A 24148-nucleotide genomic window follows, 5' to 3' on the forward strand; every position below is an offset into this window, starting at 1 on the left:
ACCGCGTCAACCTTACCTTCAAATTAGGTCGTAACAAAATGATAGAGCTACATAGCTAGAACTTGCTATTTATCACATAGCTAGCTAACTACCACTGTTTATCTGGGAAAACCAGGGATCTTTTACCAGGTATTTCGTATGGAAACATACATATGATATTCATGTTTACGATATCATGCCAGCTTGCTAGTTAGTTATTTGGCCGCAGATTTTCACATAGCTAGCTAACTGGTACAATTACCAACCGATTTAGGGCACGTTAGCCCTTATGCTAACAAGCTAGCTAGTTTTGATCTGACTCTGAGGTGGACAACAAGAAGGCTTGAGCTTAATCTCAAAATGATAGCTATGCTAGTTAGTAAACTGATAGCGATGCTAGGAAATTGAAGGTAGTAATTTAGCTAGCTAGTTGTCTAATTAGCTAGCTGGCTAACGTTACGTTAGCAATAACCATGCCAGTGAACGTTAGCTAGCTACAATAGCTAGTTATAATATGAACACAAATCTCCTGAAGCGCCTCACAAATCAGATCATGTTATTGTTTTCATTGTGCAGGTTTGAATGACAACCGGTATTTCGTGACAGCAACATTGTCTTGGCCTGAGGTTTCATGGGTTTTGCAGCGCCACATTGGATATTTGATTACTGCAATCTTAGTCACTAACTGAATTCTTGACTCATTGAATTCACATGAGTACAGGTTGCGGAAGTGGTAGACAGGGTTTGGTCTACCTAGCATACGGATTGTCAATGTGCCATTTCTATAATGGAACTAACTATTTTGGATCAGGGTTGTTCACTCTGTGATGTAACTTGTCGAAATGGTAAGTTAGCCTAACTGGGAGGAATCAGATTCTACAATTGAATTATTAACAGTTGTAAACTTTAGGTACATTCACCTAGGCAAATTGATTTCAATTTACATTTGTAATTTAGCAGACACTTTTATCCCGAGCAACTTAGTGCATTCGTCTTAAAGCTAGGTGAGGCAACATATCACAGTCGTAGTAAGGACATTATTTCCAAGGTACATTGATGTATGAGTTTAATATTTTGTTTGTCTTGTGTCGTTTTGCTTTCTTACAGAAGGTAGAGTGGTGTCACAGGTTGGTGACAAGTGTTCAGCTGGTCAGCAACTCCTGTGTGTTGTGGTCAATGTAACAAACAGTACGAACAACTCATCCAGCGTCACTATGGGCCAGGACAGAGGGAAGTATGATTTCTACATCGGCCTGGGACTAGCCATCAGCTCCAGCATCTTCATAGGAGGAAGCTTCATCCTCAAGAAGAAAGGACTACTCCGCCTGGCCAGGAAGGGACAGTGCAGGGCAGGTAAGGTCATGTTTATGTTCAGTCACCAACTGCTGCTCTGGATAAGAGTGTCTACTAAATTACTAACATGTTAAAGTAGAGTACACAGTATCGTTTGGTTGAATTTGTACATTTGAGAAAGAGATGAAGAGAGCAGGTCTTCTTGTTTATATGTACTGTACGCATAGATGGGTGGCAGGTAGCCTAGCTGTTAGAGCATTTGGACAGTAACCGAAAGGTTGCTAGTTCGAATCCCTGAGCCGGTGAAAAAAAATCTGCGCTTAACCCTAATTGCTCCAGGGTCGCCGTTGATAATGGCTGGTCATAAGCCCTCTGAGGGGTGGGATAATGGCTGGTCATGACCCCTCTGAGGGGTGGGATAATGGCTGGTCATGAGCCCTCTGAGGGGTGGGATAATGGCTGGCCATAAGCCCTCTGAGGGGTGGGATAATGGCTGGTCATGAGCCCTCTGAGGGGTGGGATAATGGCTGGTCATGAGCCCTCTGAGGGGTGGGATAATGGCTGGCCATAAGCCCTCTGAGGGGTGGGATAATGGCTGGCCATAAGCCCTCTGAGGGGTGGGATAATGGCTGGCCATGAGCCCTCTCAGAGAGGGGTGGGATAATGGCTGGCCATGAGCCCTCTCAGAGAGGGGTGGGATAATGGCTGGCCATGAGCCCCCTCAGAGAGGGGTGGGATAATGGCTGGCCATGAGCCCCCTCAGAGAGGGGTGGGATAATGGCTGGCCATGAGCCCCCTCAGAGAGGGGTGGGATAATGGCTGGCCATGAGCCCTCTCAGAGAGGGGTGGGATAATGGCTGGCCATGAGCCCTCTCAGAGAGGGGTGGGATAATGGCTGGCCATGAGCCCTCTGAGGGGTGGGATAATGGCTGGCCATGAGCCCTCTGAGGGGTGGGATAATGGCTGGCCATGAGCCCTCTGAGGGGTGGGATAATGGCTGGCCATGAGCCCTCTCAGAGAGGGGTGGGATAATGGCTGGCCATGAGCCCTCTCAGAGAGGGGTGGGATAATGGCTGGCCATGAGCCCCCTCAGAGAGGGGTGGGATAATGGCTGGCCATGAGCCCTCTCAGAGAGGGGTGGGATAATGGCTGGCCATGAGCCCTCTCAGAGAGGGGTGGGATAATGGCTGGCCATGAGCCCTCTCAGAGAGGGGTGGGATAATGGCTGGCCATGAGCCCTCTCAGAGAGGGGTGGGATAATGGCTGGCCATGAGCCCTCTCAGAGAGGGGTGGGATAATGGCTGGCCATGAGCCCTCTCAGAGAGGGGTGGGATAATGGCTGGCCATGAGCCCTCTCAGAGAGGGGTGGGATAATGGCTGGCCATGAGCCCTCTCAGAGAGGGGTGGGATAATGGCTGGCCATGAGCCCTCTCAGAGAGGGGTGGGATAATGGCTGGCCATGAGCCCTCTCAGAGAGGGGTGGGATAATGGCTGGCCATGAGCCCTCTCAGAGAGGGGTGGGATAATGGCTGGCCATGAGCCCTCTCAGAGAGGGGTGGGATAATGGCTGGCCATGAGCCCTCTCAGAGAGGGGTGGGATAATGGCTGGCCATGAGCCCTCTCAGAGAGGGGTGGGATAATGGCTGGCCATGAGCCCTCTCAGAGAGGGGTGGGATAATGGCTGGCCATGAGCCCTCTCAGAGAGGGGTGGGATAATGGCTGGCCATGAGCCCTCTCAGAGAGGGGTGGGATAATGGCTGGCCATGAGCCCTCTCAGAGAGGGGTGGGATAATGGCTGGCCATGAGCCCTCTCAGAGAGGGGTGGGATAATGGCTGGCCATGAGCCCTCTCAGAGAGGGGTGGGATAATGGCTGGCCATGAGCCCTCTCAGAGAGGGGTGGGATAATGGCTGGCCATGAGCCCTCTCAGAGAGGGGTGGGATAATGGCTGGCCATGAGCCCTCTCAGAGAGGGGTGGGATAATGGCTGGCCATGAGCCCTCTCAGCGTGGTGGGATAATGGCTGGTCATGAGCCCTCTCAGCGGGGTGGGATAATGGCTGGCCATGAGCCCTCTGAGGGGTGGGATAATGGCTGGCCATGAGCCCTCTCAGAGAGGGGTGGGATAATGGCTGGCCATGAGCCCTCTCAGAGAGGGGTGGGATAATGGCTGGCCATGAGCCCTCTCAGAGAGGGGTGGGATAATGGCTGGCCATGAGCCCTCTCAGAGAGGGGTGGGATAATGGCTGGCCATGAGCCCTCTCAGCGTGGTGGGATAATGGCTGGTCATGAGCCCTCTCAGCGGGGTGGGATAATGGCTGGCCATGAGCCCTCTGAGGGGTGGGATAATGGCTGGCCATGAGCCCTCTGAGGGGTGGGATAATGGCTGGCCATGAGCCCTCTCAGAGAGGGGTGGGATAATGGCTGGCCATGAGCCCTCTCAGAGAGGGGTGGGATAATGGCTGGCCATGAGCCCTCTCAGAGAGGGGTGGGATAATGGCTGGCCATGAGCCCTCTCAGAGAGGGGTGGGATAATGGCTGGCCATGAGCCCTCTCAGAGAGGGGTGGGATAATGGCTGGCCATGAGCCCTCTCAGAGAGGGGTGGGATAATGGCTGGCCATGAGCCCTCTGAGGGGTGGGATAATGGCTGGTCATGAGCCCTCTCAGCGGGGTGGGATAATGGCTGGCCATGAGCCCTCTGAGGGGTGGGATAATGGCTGGCCATGAGCCCTCTGAGGGGTGGGATAATGGCTGGCCATGAGCCCTCTCAGAGAGGGGTGGGATACTGGCTGGCCATGAGCCCTCTCAGAGAGGGGTGGGATAATGGCTGGCCATGAGCCCTCTCAGAGAGGGGTGGGATAATGGCTGGCCATGAGCCCTCTCAGAGAGGGGTGGGATAATGGCTGGCCATGAGCCCTCTCAGAGAGGGGTGGGATAATGGCTGGCCATGAGCCCTCTCAGAGAGGGGTGGGATAATGGCTGGCCATGAGCCCCCTCAGAGAGGGGTGGGATAATGGCTGGCCATGAGCCCTCTCAGAGAGGGGTGGGATAATGGCTGGCCATGAGCCCTCTCAGAGAGGGGTGGGATAATGGCTGGCCATGAGCCCTCTCAGAGAGGGGTGGGATAATGGCTGGCCATGAGCCCTCTCAGAGAGGGGTGGGATAATGGCTGGCCATGAGCCCTCTCAGAGAGGGGTGGGATAATGGCTGGCCATGAGCCCTCTCAGAGAGGGGTGGGATAATGGCTGGCCATGAGCCCTCTCAGAGAGGGGTGGGATAATGGCTGGCCATGAGCCCCCTCAGAGGGTGTCTCAGGGTGAGTTGGGATATGCGAGAAAAAAACACATTTCCAATTTACACATGAATATCTTACCGATCTGCCAGGTGTGGCTGTGTAAATGGGTGTGAATGGAATTGTTGACAACTTGTCTTGTGAGTTCAGGTTAGAATGTGGTAGTAACTGACTGGTGCAGAAGGGTGCGGCAGAGTTGAACACTTGATTAGTTTGTCACCCTTCGGCTTTTATTACACACAGCAATCATTAACTAGTAGACTCTCTGCTGCACCTTGCCTTCTATATACACACCCAATCATTAACTAGTAGACTCTCTGCTGCACCTTGCCTTCTATATACACACCCAATCATTAACTAGTAGACTCTCTGCTGCACCTTGCCTTCTATATACACACCCAATCATTAACTAGTAGACTCTCTGCTGCACCTTGCCTTCTATATACACACCCAATCATTAACTAGTAGGCTCTCTGCTGCACCATGCCTTCTATATACACACCCAATCATTAACTAGTAGACTCTCTGCTCCACCTTGCCTTCTATATACACACCCAATCATTAACTAGTAGGCTCTCTGCTGCACCATGCCTTCTATATACACACCCAATCATTAACTAGTAGGCTCTCTGCTGCACCTTGCCTTCTATATACACACCCAATCATTAACTAGTAGACTCTGCTGCACCTTGCCTTCTATATACACACCCAATCATTAACTAGTAGACTCTGCTGCACCTTGCCTTCTATATACACACCCAATCATTAACTAGTAGACTCTCTGCTCCACCTTGCCTTCTATATACACACCCAATCATTAACTAGTAGACTCTCTGCTGCACCTTGCCTTCTATATACACACCCAATCATTAACTAGTAGGCTCTCTGCTGCACCTTGCCTTCTATATACACACCCAATCATTAACTAGTAGGCTCTCTGCTGCACCATGCCTTCTATATACACACCCAATCATTAACTAGTAGGCTCTCTGCTGCACCTTGCCTTCTATATACACACCCAATCATTAACTAGTAGACTCTGCTGCACCTTGCCTTCTATATACACACCCAATCATTAACTAGTAGACTCTGCTGCACCTTGCCTTCTATATACACACCCAATCATTAACTAGTAGACTCTCTGCTCCACCTTGCCTTCTATATACACACCCAATCATTAACTAGTAGACTCTCTGCTGCACCTTGCCTTCTATATACACACCCAATCATTAACTAGTAGACTCTCTGCTCCACCTTGCCTTCTATATACACACCCAATCATTAACTAGTAGGCTCTCTGCTGCACCATGCCTTCTATATACACACCCAATCATTAACTAGTAGACTCTCTGCTGCACCTTGCCTTCTATATACACACCCAATCATTAACTAGTAGACTCTCTGCTGCACCTTGCCTTCTATATACACACCCAATCATTAACTAGTAGACTCTCTGCTGCACCATGCCTTCTATATACACACCCAATCATTAACTAGTAGACTCTGCTGCACCTTGCCTTCTATATACACACCCAATCATTAACTAGTAGACTCTCTGCTCCACCTTGCCTTCTATATACACACCCAATCATTAACTAGTAGACTCTCTGCTGCACCATGCCTTCTATATACACACCCAATCATTAACTAGTAGACTCTCTGCTGCACCTTGCCTTCTATATACACACCCAATCATTAACTAGTAGACTCTCTGCTGCACCTTGCCTTCTATATACACACCCAATCATTAACTAGTAGACTCTCTGCTCCACCTTGCCTTCTATATACACACCCAATCATTAACTAGTAGGCTCTCTGCTGCACCTTGCCTTCTATATACACACCCAATCATTAACTAGTAGACTCTCTGCTGCACCTTGCCTTCTATATACACACCCAATCATTAACTAGTAGGCTCTCTGCTGCACCATGCCTTCTATATACACACCCAATCATTAACTAGTAGGCTCTCTGCTGCACCATGCCTTCTATATACACACCCAATCATTAACTAGTAGGCTCTCTGCTGCACCTTGCCGTCTATATACACACCCAATCATTAACTAGTAGGCTCTCTGCTGCACCATGCCTTCTATATACACACCCAATCATTAACTAGTAGGCTCTCTGCTGCACCTTGCCTTCTATATACACACCCAATCATTAACTAGTAGGCTCTCTGCTGCACCTTGCCTTCTATATACACACCCAATCATTAACTAGCGTCCAGTAGGTAGTGCTCTACTGTTGACCAGGGCCCGTAGAGGTAGTGCTCTACTGTTGACCAGGGCCCGTAGAGGTAGTGCTCTACTGTTGACCAGGGCCCGTAGGGGTAGTGCTCTACTGTTGACCAGGGCCCGTAGAGGTAGTGCTCTACTGTTGACCAGGGCCCGTAGAGGTAGTGCTCTACTGTTGACCAGGGCCCGTAGAGGTAGTGCTCTACTGTTGACCAGGGCCCGTAGAGGTAGTGCTCTACTGTTGACCAGGGCCCGTAGGGGTAGTGCTCTACTGTTGACCAGGGCCCGTAGAGGTAGTGCTCTACTGTTGACCAGGGCCCGTAGAGGTAGTGCTCTACTGTTGACCAGGGCCCGTAGGGGTAGTGCTCTACTGTTGACCAGGCCCCGTAGGGGTAGTGCTCTATTGTTGACCAGAGCCCATAGGGGTAGTGCTCTACTGTTGACCAGGGCCCGTAGGGGTAGTGCTCTACTGTTGACCAGGGCCCATAGGGGTAGTGCTCTACTGTTGAACAGGGCCCGTAGGGGTAGTGCTCTACTGTTGACCAGGGCCCGTAGGGGTAGTGCTCTACTGTTGACCAGGGCCCGTAGAGGTAGTGCTCTACTGTTGACCAAGGCCCATAGAGGTAGTGCTCTACTGTTGACCAGGGCCCATAGAGGTAGTGCTCTACTGTTGACCAGGGCCCGTAGGGGTAGTGCTCTACTGTTGACCAGGGCCCGTAGGGGTAGTGCTCTACTGTTGACCAGGGCCCGTAGAGGTAGTGCTCTACTGTTGACCAGGGCCCGTAGAGGTAGTGCTCTACTGTTGACCAGGGCCCGTAGAGGTAGTGCTCTACTGTTGACCAGGGCCCGTAGAGGTAGTGCTCTACTGTTGACCAGGGCCCATAGAGGTAGTGCTCTACTGTTGACCAGGGCCCGTAGGGGTAGTGCTCTACTGTTGACCAGGGCCCATAGGGGTAGTGCTCTACTGTTGACCAGGGCCCGTAGGGGTAGTGCTCTACTGTTGACCAGGGCCCGTAGAGGTAGTGCTCTACTGTTGACCAGGGCCCGTAGAGGTAGTGCTCTACTGTTGACCAGGGCCCGTAGAGGTAGTGCTCTACTGTTGACCAGGGCCCGTAGAGGTAGTGCTCTACTGTTGACCAGGGCCCGTAGAGGTAGTGCTCTACTGTTGACCAGGGCCCGTAGAGGTAGTGCTCTACTGTTGACCAGGGCCCGTAGAGGTAGTGCTCTACTGTTGACCAGGGCCCGTAGAGGTAGTGCTCTACTGTTGACCAGGGCCCATAGAGGTAGTGCTCTACTGTTGACCAGGGGGGGGTAGTGCTCTACTGTTGACCAGGGCCCATAGAGGTAGTGCTCTACTGTTGACCAGGGGGGGGTAGTGCTCTACTGTTGACCAGGGCCCGTAGAGGTAGTGCTCTACTGTTGACCAGGGCCCATAGGGGTAGTGCTCTACTGTTGACCAGGGCCCATAGAGGTAGTGCTCTACTGTTGACCAGGGCCCGTAGAGGTAGTGCTCTACTGTTGACCAGGGCCCGTAGAGGTAGTGCTCTACTGTTGACCAGGGCCCGTAGAGGTAGTGCTCTACTGTTGACCAGGGCCCGTAGAGGTAGTGCTCTACTGTTGACCAGGGCCCATAGGGGTAGTGCTCTACTGTTGACCAGGGCCCATAGGGGTAGTGCTCTACTGTTGACCAGGGCCCATAGGGGTAGTGCTCTACTGTTGACCAGGGCCCATAGGGGTAGTGCTCTACTGTTGACCAGGGCCCATAGAGGTAGTGCTCTACTGTTGACCAGGGCCCATAGGGGTAGTGCTCTACTGTTGACCAGGGCCCATAGAGGTAGTGCTCTACTGTTGACCAGGGCCCGTAGAGGTAGTGCTCTACTGTTGACCAGGGCCCATAGGGGTAGTGCACTGTCATTTGGGATACAGCCCAGGAACAAGCAGAAAGGACACATGCAGCTAGTGTCATACTGGGTCAAAGTGTACTATTGATAAACCTACAGTGTGTCACCCTGGTTGTTACCATAGCGCCCTAGAGTTGAACTGTCTCAGTGGTTTATATGGTGTGACTGCAGGACATTTTTTATTGAACACACATGAGAATGTTTGAGTAACTAATTAAAGCTAGTGATCTGAAATGTTGCTAGCTACTGAACTTGTTTTTTTGTCTTTGTCTAGGACAAGGCGGACACGCATATCTTAAAGAATGTCTCTGGTGGGCTGGCTTATTATCAAGTAAGTGAGGACTATGGATAAAATGTTCCTCTTAATATGTGATTCAGTTCACCTCAGTTTCTATATCCCCCTGTTCCTCAGGTCGTTCTGTTCTCAAGTCGACTTACCTGGTAAAATATAAACATGTCGGCTTGTGCTCCTGTGATGTGTGTTTTCAGTGGCGGCTGGTGAAGGGGCTAACTTTGCAGCGTATGCCTTCGCTCCTGCTACTCTCGTCACCCCTCTGGGGGCCCTCAGTGTGCTGGTCAGGTAGGTCACCCCTCTGGGGGCCCTCAGTGTGCTGGTCAGGTAGGTCACCCCTCTGGGGGCTGGTCAGGTAGGTCACCCCTCTGGTGGCCCTCAGTGTGCTGGTCAGGTAGGTCACCCCTCTGGGGGCCCTCAGTGTGCTGGTCAGGTAGGTCACCCCTCTGGGGGCCCTCAGTGTGCTGGTCAGGTAGGTCACCCCTCTGGGGGCTGGTCAGGTAGGTCACCCCTCTGGTGGCCCTCAGTGTGCTGGTCAGGTAGGTCACCCCTCTGGGGGCCCTCAGTGTGCTGGTCAGGTAGGTCACCCCTCTGGGGGCCCTCAGTGTGCTGGTCAGGTAGGTCACCCCTCTGGGGGCTGGTCAGGTAGGTCACCCCTCTGGTGGCCCTCAGTGTGCTGGTCAGGTAGGTCACCCCTCAGTGTGCTGGTCAGGTAGATCACTCCTCTGGGGGCCCTCAGTGTGCTGGTCAGGTAGGTCACTCCTCTGGAGGCCCTCAGTGTGAAGTTGTACCAGGTGTGTGAATGACTGAACCGTGTGTGTGTGTGTGAATGACTGAACCGTGTGTGTGTACCAGGTGTGTGAATGACTGAACCGTGTGTGTGTACCAGGTGTGTGAATGACTGAACCGTGTGTGTGTACCAGGTGTGTGAATGACTGAACCGTGTGTGTGTACCAGGTGTGTGAATGACTGAACCGTGTGTGTGTACCAGGTGTGTGAATGACTGAACCGTGTGTGTGTTGTTGCAATGCTGTCCTGTAGAGGTTTGACAATGTTTGTATTCTACTTCTGTGTGTGAACTGTTAAACACTGAACAAAGATATGAACACAACATGCAACAATTTCAAACATTTTACTGAGTTACAGGAAATCAGTCAATTGAAATAAATTCATTCGGCCCTAATCTATGGATTTCACATGACTGGGAATACAGATATGCATCTGTTGGTCACAGATACCTTACAACAGGTAGGGGCGTGGATCAGAAAACCAGTCAGTATCTGATGTGACCACCATTTAGCCTCATGCAGCGTGACACATCTCCTTCACATAGAGTTGATCAGGCTGTTGATTGTGGCCTGTGGAATGTTGTCAAACTCCTCTTCAATGGATGTGTGAAGTTCCTGGATATTGGAGGGAACTGGAACACACTGTTGTACACGTCAATCCAGAGCATTCCAAGCATGCTCAACGGGTGACATGTCTGTTGAGTATGTAGGTCATGGAAGAACTGGGACATTTTCAACTTTCAGGAATTGTGTACAGATCCTTGCGACATGGGGCCGTGCATTATCATGCTGAAACATGAAGGGGTGACGGCGAATGAATGGTACTGCAATGGGCCTCAGGATCTCATCACGGTATCTCTGTGCATTCAATTTGCCATCGATAAAATACAATTGTGTTTGTTGTCTGCAGGTTATGCCTGCCCATACCATAACCCCACCACCACCATGGGGCACTCTGTTCACAACGTTGACATCAACAAACCGATCGCCCACACAGTCTGTCATCTGCCCAGTACAGCTGAAACCGGGATTCATTGTGAAGAATACACTTCTCCAAAGTGCCAGTGGCCATCTGCCCACTGAAGTCGGGTTACGATGCCGAACTGCAGTCAGGTCAAGACCCTGGTGAGGTCGACGAGCATACAGATGAGCTTCCCTGAGACAGATTCTGACAGTTTGTTCAGAAATTAGTCTGCGGTTGTGAGGCCGGTTGGAGATGCTGCCAAATTCTCTAAAACGGCGTTGGAGGCGGCTTATGGTAGAGAAATTAACAAAATGATCTGGCAACAGCTCTGGTGGACATTCCTGCAGTCAGCATGCCAATTGCACACTGTCAAAACATCTGTGGCATTGTGTTGTGACAACTGCACATTTTAAGAGTGGCCTTTTATTGTCTCCAGCACAAGGTCCACCTGTGTAATGATCATGCTGTTTAATCAGCTTCTTGATACGCCACACCTGTCAGGTGGATGGATTATCTTGGCAAAGGAGAAATGCTCACTAACAGGGATGTAAACATTTGTGCAGATTATTTGAGAAATAAGCATTTTTGTGCATACGGAACTTTTCTGGGATCTTTTATTTCAGCTCATGAAACATGAGACCAACTGTTGCGTTTATTTTTGTTCAGTGTATGTTAGTACAGTGTGGTGCTGTGAGTTTGATGTAATGCTTCATCTCATTGCAGTGTGGTACTGTATTTTAGGTTATAATTGTGTTGCGGTACTGTATTTTAGGTTATAATTGTGTTGCGGTACTGTATTTTAGGTTATAATTGTGTTGCGGTACTGTATTTTAGGTTATAACCAATGTTCCCTGAGACTGCCGCGAAATAGAAATAATGTATCTGCCCACGGAGTGAAGATTCAACGTTTTCCTTTACTGTGGCAACTGTGATCAAATCAATGCAATATTAGCCACTTTTAATGCAACGTACCGAAACCAAACGAACTATGCAAGAGATTTTGTTGTAGGAAGAACTCAGGATTCTACAGCTTTGACACACCTGACTCAGCTCGTATAAACAATCAGATCTGCAGTAGTCCTATATGCAAATAGACCATTGCCATATATGGCTCTGTGCCATTCATTGTGAACTGGACTATGTTTACAGCATGAGTGGTCATGCATAGTTGTACTTGTTTTGAGGTCAAAGTGAGCGCTACATGTAGCCGTGTGTGCACGTTTGTTCATGTCCGTTGCTAGTTAGTGAGTTATTAGCCCAGTTATGGATCATTTGTAGTCCGCAACGGGGAAGTGTTTAACACAAGAGCACATTTCTAGACATCTTTGAAAAGCCAGTCAGGTAAAGAGCTTTTTTTTTTTGTCTTGAAGTGGCAGTGTTGTATTTTGAGACGGGCTTGAATAAGCTAAGTAGCCAATAGGCAGAGGGTAGCATTATTAGTCTAATTCTCTGTAATGTTATGGAAATAATGATGCAGTGTCTTGCATCAAACAACATTGTCAGTCACCTCCTTGTCTGAAGGACAAGTGGATTAACAGGTTAATGTCAAGCCCTGCATGTTGTTTTCTAAAGTCTCATGGAATGTAGAACTACATTGAACACCACACATTAGCTGTTCTATCATTCAGCCTACAGTAGCAGCGATTTCCATGTTAAAATATTATGGGATGCATTTTCTCCATTGTTTTTGATGTTAGGCCACTCTGGTAGGACTACATTATGATCAAATTGCCACAGTAGCCTACTTGTCCCCTGTTAAACCTGTAACTTAAAGCGGGTACAGCCTCAGTGTTCACAGTAAAACTGTAACTTAAAGCGGGTACAGCCTCAGTGTTCACAGTAAAACTGTAACTAAAAGTGGGTACAGCCTCAGTGTTCACAGTAAAACTAACTTAAAGCGGGTACAGCCTCAGTGTTCACAGTAAAACTGTAACTTAAAGCAGGTACAGCCTCAGTGTTCACAGTAAAACTGTAACTTAAAGCGGGTACAGCCTCAGTGTTCACAGTAAAACTGTAACTTAAAGCGGGTACAGCCTCAGTGTTCACAGTAAAACTGTAACTTAAAGCGGGTACAGCCTCAGTGTTCACAGTAAAACTGTAACTTAAAGCGGGTACAGCCTCAGTGTTCACAGTAAAACTGTAACTTAAAGCGGGTACAGCCTCAGTGTTCACAGTAAAACTGTAACTTAAAGCGGGTACAGCCTCAGTGTTCACAGTAAAACTGTAACTTAAAGCGGGTACAGCCTCAGTGTTCACAGTAAAACTGTAACTTAAAGCGGGTACAGCCTCAGTGTTCACAGTAAAACTGTAACTTAAAGCGGGTACAGCCTCAGTGTTCACAGTAAAACTAACTTAAAGCGGGTACAGCCTCAGTGTTCACAGTAAAACTAACTTAAAGCGGGTACAGCCTCAGTGTTCACAGTAAAACTGTAACTTAAAGCAGGTGTACAGCCTCAGTGTTCACAGTAAAACTGTAACTTAAAGCAGGTGTACAGCCTCAGTGTTCACAGTAAAACTAACTTAAAGCGGGTACAGCCTCAGTGTTCACAGTAAAACTAACTTAAAGCGGGTACAGCCTCAGTGTTCACAGTAAAACTGTAACTTAAAGCAGGTACAGCCTCAGTGTTCACAGTAAAACTGTAACTTAAAGCGGGTACAGCCTCAGTGTTCACAGTAAAACTGTAACTTAAAGCGGGTACAGCCTCAGTGTTCACAGTAAAACTGTAACTTAAAGCGGGTACAGCCTCAGTGTTCACAGTAAAACTGTAACTTAAAGTGGGTACAGCCTCAGTGTTTACAGTAAAACTAACTTAAAGCGGGTACAGCCTCAGTGTTCACAGTAAAACTGTAACTAAAAGTGGGTACAGCCTCAGTGTTTACAGTAAAACTAACTTAAAGCGGGTACAGCCTCAGTGTTCACAGTAAAACTGTAACTTAAAGCAGGTACAGCCTCAGTGTTCACAGTAAAACTGTAACTTAAAGCGGGTACAGCCTCAGTGTTCACAGTAAAACTGTAACTTAAAGCGGGTACAGCCTCAGTGTTCACAGTAAAACTGTAACTTAAAGCGGGTACAGCCTCAGTGTTCACAGTAAAACTGTAACTTAAAGCGGGTACAGCCTCAGTGTTCACAGTAAAACTGTAACTTAAAGCGGGTACAGCCTCAGTGTTCACAGTAAAACTGTAACTTAAAGCGGGTACAGCCTCAGTGTTCACAGTAAAACTGTAACTTAAAGCGGGTACAGCCTCAGTGTTCACAGTAAAACTGTAACTTAAAGCGGGTACAGCCTCAGTGTTCACAGTAAAACTGTAACTTAAAGCGGGTACAGCCTCAGTGTTCACAGTAAAACTAACTTAAAGCGGGTACAGCCTCAGTGTTCACAGTAAAACTAACTTAAAGCGGGTACAGCCTCAGTGTTCACAGTAAAACTGTAACTTAAAGCAGGTGTACAGCCTCAGTGTTCACAGTAAAACTGTAACTTAAAGCAGGTGTACAGCCTCAGTGTTCACAGTAAAACTAACTTAAAGCGGGTACAGCCTCAGTGTTCACAGTAAAACTAACTTAAAGCGGGTACAGCCTCAGTGTTCACAGTAAAACTGTAACTTAAAGCAGGTACAGCCTCAGTGTTCACAGTAAAACTGTAACTTAAAGCGGGTACAGCCTCAGTGTTCACAGTAAAACTGTAACTTAAAGTGGGTACAGCCTCAGTGTTTACAGTAAAACTAACTTAAAGCGGGTACAGCCTCAGTGTTCACAGTAAAACTGTAACTTAAAGCAGGTACAGCCTCAGTGTTCACAGTAAAACTGTAACTTAAAGCGGGTACAGCCTCAGTGTTCACAGTAAAACTGTAACTTAAAGCGGGTACAGCCTCAGTGTTCACAGTAAAACTGTAACTTAAAGCGGGTACAGCCTCAGTGTTCACAGTAAAACTGTAACTTAAAGCGGGTACAGCCTCAGTGTTCACAGTAAAACTGTAACTTAAAGCGGGTACAGCCTCAGTGTTCACAGTAAAACTGTAACTTAAAGCGGGTACAGCCTCAGTGTTCACAGTAGAACTAACCTAAAACAGGTACAGCCTCAGTGTTCACAGTAAAACTGTAACTTAAAGCAGGTACAGCCTCAGTGTTCACAGTAAAACTGTAACTTAAAGCAGGTACAGCCTCAGTGTTCACAGTAGAACTAACCTAAAACAGGTACAGCCTCAGTGTTCACAGTAAAACTGTAACTTAAAGCAGGTACAGCCTCAGTGTTCACAGTAAAACTGTAACTTAAAGCGGGTACAGCCTCAGTGTTCACGGTAAAACTAACTTAAAGCGGGTACAGCCTCAGTGTTCACAGTAAAACGCACGCTGGAAGTTGCACAACTTTCAAGTTTGTCAGCAGACCTAAAATTTGCGGGAACATTGGTTATAACTGTGTTACTGTAATATAACTGTGTTACTGTAATATAACTGTTACTGTAATATAACTGTGTTACTGTAATATAACTGTTACTGTAATATAACTGTTACTGTAATATAACTGTTACTGTAATATAACTGTTGCAGTTCTGTATTTTAGGTTAACTGTGTTACTGTAATATAACTGTGTTACTGTAATATAACTGTGTTACTGTTCTGTATTTTAGGTTCACTGTGTTACTGTAATATAACTGTGTTACTGTAATATAACTGTGTTACTGTAATATAACTGTGTTACTGTTCTGTATTTTAGGTTCACTGTGTTACTGTAATATAACTGTTACTGTAATATAACTGTTACTGTAATATAACTGTGTTACTGTTCTGTATTTTAGGTTCACTGTGTTACTGTAATATAACTGTGTTACTGTAATATAACTGTTACTGTAATATAACTGTGTTACTGTAATATAACTGTTACTGTAATATAACTTACTGTAATATAACTGTTGCAGTTCTGTATTTTAGGTTAACTGTGTTACTGTAATATAACTGTGTTACTGTAATATAACTGTGTTACTGTAATATAACTGTGTTACTGTAATATAACTGTTACTGTTCTGTATTTTAGGTTAACTGTGTTACTGTAATATAACTGTTACTGTAATATAACTGTGTTACTGTAATATAACTTGCAGTTCTGTATTTTAGGTTAACTGTGTTACTGTAATATAACTGTGTTACTGTAATATAACTGTGTTACTGTTCTGTATTTTAGGTTCACTGTGTTACTGTAATAACTGTGTTACTGTAATATAACTGTGTTACTGTAATATAACTGTGTTACTGTTCTGTATTTTAGGTTCACTGTGTTACTGTAATATAACTGTGTTACTGTAATATAACTGTGTTACTGTAATATAACTGTGTTACTGTTCTGTATTTTAGGTTCACTGTGTTACTGTAATATAACTGTTACTGTAATATAACTGTTACTGTAATATAACTGTGTTACTGTTCTGTATTTTAGGTTCACTGTTACTGTAATATAACTGTGTTACTGTAATATAACTGTTACTGTAATATAACTGTGTTACTGTAATATAACTGTTACTGTAATATAACTTACTGTAATATAACTGTTGCAGTTCTGTATTTTAGGTTAACTGTGTTACTGTAATATAACTGTGTTACTGTTCTGTATTTTAGGTTCACTGTGTTACTGTAATATAACTGTGTTACTGTAATATAACTGTGTTACTGTAATATAACTGTGTTACTGTAATATAACTGTGTTACTGTTCTGTATTTTAGGTTCACTGTGTTACTGTAATATAACTGTTACTGTAATATAACTGTTACTGTAATATAACTGTTACTGTAATATAACTGTGTTACTGTTCTGTATTTTAGGTTCACTGTGTTACTGTAATATAACTGTGTTACTGTAATATAACTGTTACTGTAATATAACTGTTACTGTAATATAACTTACTGTAATATAACTGTTGCAGTTCTGTATTTTAGGTTAACTGTGTTACTGTAATATAACTGTGTTACTGTTCTGTATTTTAGGTTCACTGTGTTACTGTAATATAACTGTTACTGTAATATAACTGTTACTGTTCTGTATTTTAGGTTAACTGTGTTACTGTAATATAACTGTTACTGTAATATAACTGTGTTACTGTAATATAACTTGCGGTTCTGTATTTTAAGTTAACTGTGTTACTGTAATATAACTGTGTTACTGTAATATAACTGTTACTGTAATATAACTGTGTTACTGTAATATAATATAAATATAACTCTATTTTAGGTTAACTATATAACTTTGTGTTTTCTATGTTTTGCGGCAGTGCGGTGCTGTCCTCGTACTTCCTGACAGAGCGTCTGAACCTGCACGGGAAGCTGGGCTGTCTGCTCAGTATCTTGGGCTCTACTACCATGGTGATCCACGCCCCTAAGGAGGAAGAGATCAACAGTCTGGACCACATGGCTCGGAAACTGGTGGACCCAGGTCGGTACCGGACAGCCCATCCCCTCGACTACATGAGTTACTGTATTCTGAAAAGCTGCTTCCTCTTAAAGCTCTTTGGAGGAGGTGGTTTGAGGCTGGGACTTTATACTCTCCTCTAATGACTAACTTCAGACTCTTCTGTTTAACTTCCTGCGAGCTAAGCCATCCTCTGTCTCCCTCAGGTTTCCTGGTGTTTGCCACCTTCGTCATCATCGTAGCGCTCATCTTCATCGTGGTGGTGGGCCCTCGGCACGGCCAGACCAACATCATGGTGTATATTACCATCTGCTCTGTGATAGGAGCTCTGTCTGTGTCGTGTGTGAAGGGGTTGGGCATCGCCATCAAAGAGGCCATAGCTGGGAGGCCTGTGGTGGGGAACCCTTTAGCCTGGGTGTTACTGCTCGGGCTGGTGGCCTGCGTCTCCACACAGATCAACTACCTGAACAAGGCTCTGGATATCTTCAACACCTCCCTGGTCACACCCATCTACTACGTGTTTTTCACCACCTCAGTCCTCTCCTGCTCTGCCATCCTCTTCAAGGAGTGGGAGCACATGGCCGCTGCTGATGTTATCGGGACTCTGAGTGGGTTCCTGACCATTATAGTTGGTATCTTTCTGCTCCATGCCTTTAAGGACCTTAATGTGAGCCTGTCCACGCTGGCTGTGTCCATCAGGAAGGACGAGAGGTCCGGGCCGGCAGCTAACGGAGTGACAACACACGGCAGCTACGAACTGCTGCACAATGACTCCACGGAGAGGGACCTGGAGGAGAGGGAGGTGGGCCTGCCGTTTGACAGCCTGTCCAGGAGAAATGGTGCCATGACAGCCTAGCTGGCTGGTTCTGGGCCTGCGGACCCCCCCCCCCCCTATCCTACTGACCGCCTCTTAGAGGAACTAGCTAACTACCTGGTCCTGCGCCCCCCCCCCCCCGACTGACTTTTACATCCCAAATGATTCGGGGATGATTAAATAGCATCCTTTTCCCTTTATAGTGCACTACTCTGGTTAAAACTAGTGCACTATATAGAGGGTAGGGTGCTATTTGGGATTCTCCCCTAGGACTACACTGGTGTGGATGTTTTTTTTTTTATATATTTCGTTTTTTTTAACATATTAAAACAATCAACTCTTGACTTGGATGGACCAACTGATTGTACTTGGATTAGATTTACCTTCTGTTCTCTGAATAAAAGGGGTGCATCTCTTCCCTCTGGATATCTGACTCCATGGAGAAGACAGGTCTCTTCCTCTGCAGCTGGCAATATTCTATCATTCTGTATTTCAACATGCACCGAGTTTCCTTCTACAAATCAACAGCTTTGTTTTTGTAATATTCTTGAGGGAGATCCCAGGTCTGATTTTAAATCTGGCTCCAGTTCTGGGTTTGGCAGGTCGATTATGGATCAGTCCCACGTGGCAACCTATTCCCTACGTAGTGCACTACCCATAGGGATCTGGTCACAAGTAGTGTGCACTACCTATAGGGATCTGGTCACAAGTAGTGCACTACATAGGGAATAGGGGGTCATTTGGAACGTAACCTGAGACTTGTTCCGAAGAGTTATCGGAAAATCACCATCAACTTTTTGTTGTATCTTTTACATAAAATGCCCTCAAGAAGCAGATATTTGTTACATATTTATTGAATGAAAAAATGATTAAAATAATTCCAACACAAAGTGGATAAATGTTTTATCATTAAGAAACTTGGTTCCTTTACAGATTTCAGGTTTTTAGCATGAAAATGGTTAACACCAAATATACTCTACTCTGTCCCATTCCCCTTCATTGAATACAGGCTACTGTTCAACAACGATATCCCCAAACCCCCTGAAATAAATCATCGAGTCATTCCCTGGTCTAGATGTATGAAACACAGTTTAGCACACAAACTAGGAAACACAGCGATTGATTTTAAGGCACAATAATCATCCTAACAAACAGTATGTAAGGAAAGTTGGACCCTCTTCGTCTCATGGGCCACTGCTGCTTTAAAAGGTGGAAGAATATTTGATAAATGTGTCCAAAAAGGCACCCTACTCACTATGTAGTGCAGTTATATAAAACAGTTGAGATGCATCCTTTGTGTTTAGTTAAACACTGACAGGTTCACCATCCAATAATCTCAGTTGCTGGCCAGGGATTGGTGGATAGGAGGCTGGAAACACCGGACATGTTCCACGGGCATATTTTCCCCATCGCCTGACTTTAGGTACTTGTTCAGAATGGCGTAGATCTCATCGTTGAGAACCTGGAACTTGTGGATTCTGTCCACCATCTTTTTAAGAGGCTGAGGAAGGAGAGACATTATTCAGGCCAATGATGTAATAAAGCATTGTTTTTTTTGATCGGATCTAAAAGACCGTCTGGCAAGAGATTACCCTAAACATGACACCCATGATTGTATTCACTAAGCACCACTTGTGCTAATGACATACAAACAACCCAGCTGTTTGGGGTCTGTGACGGTTCTAGTGTCGCTGACCCCTGACCCTCCACTCACCACACTCTTGATGATCTCATCCTTTCCATCGTGTTTCTGCACCTTCAGCAGGTGATAGCTGAAGTCCAGGATGTCAAAGCGTCTCTGTTGACCCAGTAGGGAGATGATCATACACCCAGCCCAGTGGAGACCGTCCCCGAAACACTGCCTGGAAAATACAACACAGGTTATATACCCAGCCCAGTGGAGACCGTCCCCGAAACACTGCCTGGAAAATACAACACAGGTTATATACCCAGCCCAGTGGAGACCGTCCCCGAAACACTGCCTGGAAAATACACAGGTTATATACCCAGCCCAGTGGAGACCGTCCCCGAAACACTGCCTGGAAAATACACAGGTTATATACCCAGCCCAGTGGAGACCGTCCCCGAAACACTGCCTGGAAAATACAACACAGGTTATATACCCAGCCCAGTGGAGACCGTCCCCGAAACACTGCCTGGAAAATACACAGGTTATACACCCAGCCCAGTGGAGACCGTCCCCGAAACACTGCCTGGAAAATACAACACAGGTTATATACCCAGCCCAGTGGAGACCGTCCCCGAAACACTGCCTGGAAAATACAACACAGGTTATATACCCAGCCCAGTGGAGACCGTCCCTGAAACGCTGCCTGGAAAATACAACACAGGTTATATACCCAGCCCAGTGGAGACCGTCCCTGAAACGCTGCCTGGAAAATACAACACAGGTTATATACCCAGCCCAGTGGAGACCGTCCCCGAAACACTGCCTGGAAAATACACAGGTTATATACCCAGCCCAGTGGAGACCGTCCCCGAAACACTGCCTGGAAAATACACAGGTTATATACCCAGCCCAGTGGAGACCGTCCCCGAAACACTGCCTGGAAAATACACAGGTTATATACCCAGCCCAGTGGAGACCGTCCCCGAAACACTGCCTGGAAAATACACAGGTTATATACCCAGCCCAGTGGAGACCGTCCCCGAAACACTGCCTGGAAAATACACAGGTTATATACCCAGCCCAGTGGAGACCGTCCCCGAAACACTGCCTGGAAAATACAACACAGGTTATATACCCAGCCCAGTGGAGACCGTCCCCGAAACACTGCCTGGAAAATACACAGGTTATATACCCAGCCCAGTGGAGACCGTCCCCGAAACACTGCCTGGAAAATACAACACAGGTTATATACCCAGCCCAGTGGAGACCGTCCCCGAAACACTGCCTGGAAAATACAACACAGGTTATATACCCAGCCCAGTGGAGACCGTCCCCGAAACACTGCCTGGAAAATACAACGCAGGTTAAATACCCAGCCCAGTGGAGACCGTCCCCGAAACACTGCCTGGAAAATACAACACAGGTTATATACCCAGCCCAGTGGAGACCGTCCCCGAAACACTGCCTGGAAAATACAACACAGGTTATATACCCAGCCCAGTGGAGACCGTCCCCGAAACACTGCCTGGAAAATACAACACAGGTTATATACCCAGCCCAGTGGAGACCGTCCCCGAAACACTGCCTGGAAAATACAACACAGGTTATATACCCAGCCCAGTGGAGACCGTCCCCGAAACACTGCCTGGAAAATACAACACAGGTTATATACCCAGCCCAGTGGAGACCGTCCCCGAAACACTGCCTGGAAAATACAACACAGGTTATATACCCAGCCCAGTGGAGACCGTCCCCGAAACACTGCCTGGAAAATACACAGGTTATATACCCAGCCCAGTGGAGACCGTCCCCGAAACACTGCCTGGAAAATACACAGGTTATATACCCAGCCCAGTGGAGACCGTCCCCGAAACACTGCCTGGAAAATACAACACAGGTTATATACCCAGCCCAGTGGAGACCGTCCCCGAAACACTGCCTGGAAAATACACAGGTTATACACCCAGCCCAGTGGAGACCGTCCCCGAAACACTGCCTGGAAAATACAACACAGGTTATATACCCAGCCCAGTGGAGACCGTCCCCGAAACACTGCCTGGAAAATACACAGGTTATATACCCAGCCCAGTGGAGACCGTCCCCGAAACACTGCTGGAAAATACAACACAGGTTATATACCCAGCCCAGTGGAGACCGTCCCCGAAACACTGCCTGGAAAATACAACACAGGTTATATACCCAGCCCAGTGGAGACCGTCCCTGAAACGCTGCCTGGAAAATACAACACAGGTTATATACCCAGCCCAGTGGAGACCGTCCCCGAAACACTGCCTGGAAAATACACAGGTTATATACCCAGCCCAGTGGAGACCGTCCCCGAAACACTGCCTGGAAAATACACAGGTTATATACCCAGCCCAGTGGAGACCGTCCCCGAAACACTGCCTGGAAAATACACAGGTTATATACCCAGCCCAGTGGAGACCGTCCCCGAAACACTGCCTGGAAAATACACAGGTTATATACCCAGCCCAGTGGAGACCGTCCCCGAAACACTGCCTGGAAAATACACAGGTTATATACCCAGCCCAGTGGAGACCGTCCCCGAAACACTGCCTGGAAAATACAACACAGGTTATATACCCAGCCCAGTGGAGACCGTCCCCGAAACACTGCCTGGAAAATACACAGGTTATATACCCAGCCCAGTGGAGACCGTCCCCGAAACACTGCCTGGAAAATACAACACAGGTTATATACCCAGCCCAGTGGAGACCGTCCCCGAAACACTGCCTGGAAAATACAACACAGGTTATATACCCAGCCCAGTGGAGACCGTCCCCGAAACACTGCCTGGAAAATACAACGCAGGTTAAATACCCAGCCCAGTGGAGACCGTCCCCGAAACACTGCCTGGAAAATACAACACAGGTTATATACCCAGCCCAGTGGAGACCGTCCCCGAAACACTGCCTGGAAAATACAACACAGGTTATATACCCAGCCCAGTGGAGACCGTCCCCGAAACACTGCCTGGAAAATACAACACAGGTTATATACCCAGCCCAGTGGAGACCGTCCCCGAAACACTGCCTGGAAAATACAACACAGGTTATATACCCAGCCCAGTGGAGACCGTCCCCGAAACACTGCCTGGAAAATACAACACAGGTTATATACCCAGCCCAGTGGAGACCGTCCCCGAAACACTGCCTGGAAAATACAACACAGGTTATATACCCAGCCCAGTGGAGACCGTCCCCGAAACACTGCCTGGAAAATACACAGGTTATATACCCAGCCCAGTGGAGACCGTCCCCGAAACACTGCCTGGAAAATACACAGGTTATATACCCAGCCCAGTGGAGACCGTCCCCGAAACACTGCCTGGAAAATACAACACAGGTTATATACCCAGCCCAGTGGAGACCGTCCCCGAAACACTGCCTGGAAAATACAACACAGGTTATATACCCAGCCCAGTGGAGACCGTCCCCGAAACACTGCCTGGAAAATACACAGGTTATACACCCAGCCCAGTGGAGACCGTCCCCGAAACACTGCCTGGAAAATACACAGGTTATATACCCAGCCCAGTGGAGACCGTCCCCGAAACACTGCCTGGAAAATACACAGGTTATATACCCAGCCCAGTGGAGACCGTCCCCGAAACACTGCCTGGAAAATACACAGGTTATATACCCAGCCCAGTGGAGACCGTCCCCGAAACACTACCTGGAAAATACACAGGTTATATACCCAGCCCAGTGGAGACCGTCCCCGAAACACTGCCTGGAAAATACACAGGTTATATACCCAGCCCAGTGGAGACCGTCCCCGAAACACTGCCTGGAAAATACAACACAGGTTATATACCCAGCCCAGTGGAGACCGTCCCCGAAACACTACCTGGAAAATACAACACAGGTTATATACCCAGCCCAGTGGAGACCGTCCCCGAAACACTGCCTGGAAAATACAACACAGGTTATATACCCAGCCCAGTGGAGGACCGTCCCCGAAACACTGCCTGGAAAATACAACACAGGTTATATACCCAGCCCAGTGGAGACCGTCCCCGAAACACTGCCTGGAAAATATACCACAGACGTCGAACTGGTTATATACCCAGCCCAGTGGAGACCGTCCCCGAAACACTGCCTGGAAAATACAACACAGGTTATATACCCAGCCCAGTGGAGACCGTCCCCGAAACACTGCCTGGAAAATACAACACAGGTTATATACCCAGCCCAGTGGAGGACCGTCCCCGAAACACTGCCTGGAAAATACAACACAGGTTATATACCCAGCCCAGTGGAGACCGTCCCCGAAACACTGCCTGGAAAATACAAACAGGTTATATACCCAGCCCAGTGGAGACCGTCCCCGAAACACTGCTGGAAAATACAACACAGGTTATATACCCAGCCCAGTGGAGACCGTCCCCGAAACACTGCCTGGAAAATACAACACAGGTTATATACCCAGCCCAGTGGAGACCGTCCCCGAAACACTGCCTGGAAAATACACAGGTTATATACCCAGCCAGTGGAGACCGTCCCCGAAACACTGCCTGGAAAATACACCAGGTTATATACCC

At 47.5% G+C, this 24148-nt stretch overlaps 2 protein-coding genes across 2 annotated transcripts; one reads left to right on the top strand and one right to left on the bottom strand.

Annotated features, from left to right (window-relative positions):
- Window positions 1-18392, top strand: nipa2 (NIPA magnesium transporter 2). The gene is made up of 6 exons (XM_038986627.1): window positions 1-129; window positions 1087-1332; window positions 8975-9031; window positions 9190-9280; window positions 17004-17164; window positions 17347-18392. The coding sequence occupies exons 2-6, from the start codon at window positions 1194-1196 to the stop codon at window positions 17994-17996; spliced, it is 1098 nt and encodes a 365-aa protein (XP_038842555.1). The 5' UTR covers window positions 1-129; window positions 1087-1193; the 3' UTR covers window positions 17997-18392.
- Window positions 18393-18790: 398 nt separating this feature from the next.
- Window positions 18791-21696, bottom strand: LOC120041766 (the record flags this gene model as incomplete). Its single annotated transcript, XM_038986628.1, has 2 exons — window positions 18791-19455; window positions 19669-21696. A coding segment is annotated over one exon (1955 nt), but the record flags the coding sequence as incomplete, so codon positions are not given.
- Window positions 21697-24148: the final 2452 nt, after the last annotated feature.

The sequence above is a fragment of the Salvelinus namaycush genome, unplaced genomic scaffold (assembly GCF_016432855.1).
Source record: "Salvelinus namaycush isolate Seneca unplaced genomic scaffold, SaNama_1.0 Scaffold532, whole genome shotgun sequence".
Taxonomy (NCBI): Eukaryota; Metazoa; Chordata; class Actinopteri; order Salmoniformes; family Salmonidae; genus Salvelinus; species Salvelinus namaycush.

Bases quoted from the DNA above. Each gene is read 5' to 3' on its own strand.
- nipa2 (XM_038986627.1), top strand. From the start codon at position 1,194: ATGGGCCAGGACAGAGGGAAGTATGATTTCTACATCGGCCTGGGACTA. The intron at 1,333-8,974 runs GTAAGGTCATGT...GTCTTTGTCTAG, and splicing joins GAAGGGACAGTGCAGGGCAG to GACAAGGCGGACACGCATAT. The intron at 17,165-17,346 runs GTCGGTACCGGA...TGTCTCCCTCAG, and splicing joins TCGGAAACTGGTGGACCCAG to GTTTCCTGGTGTTTGCCACC.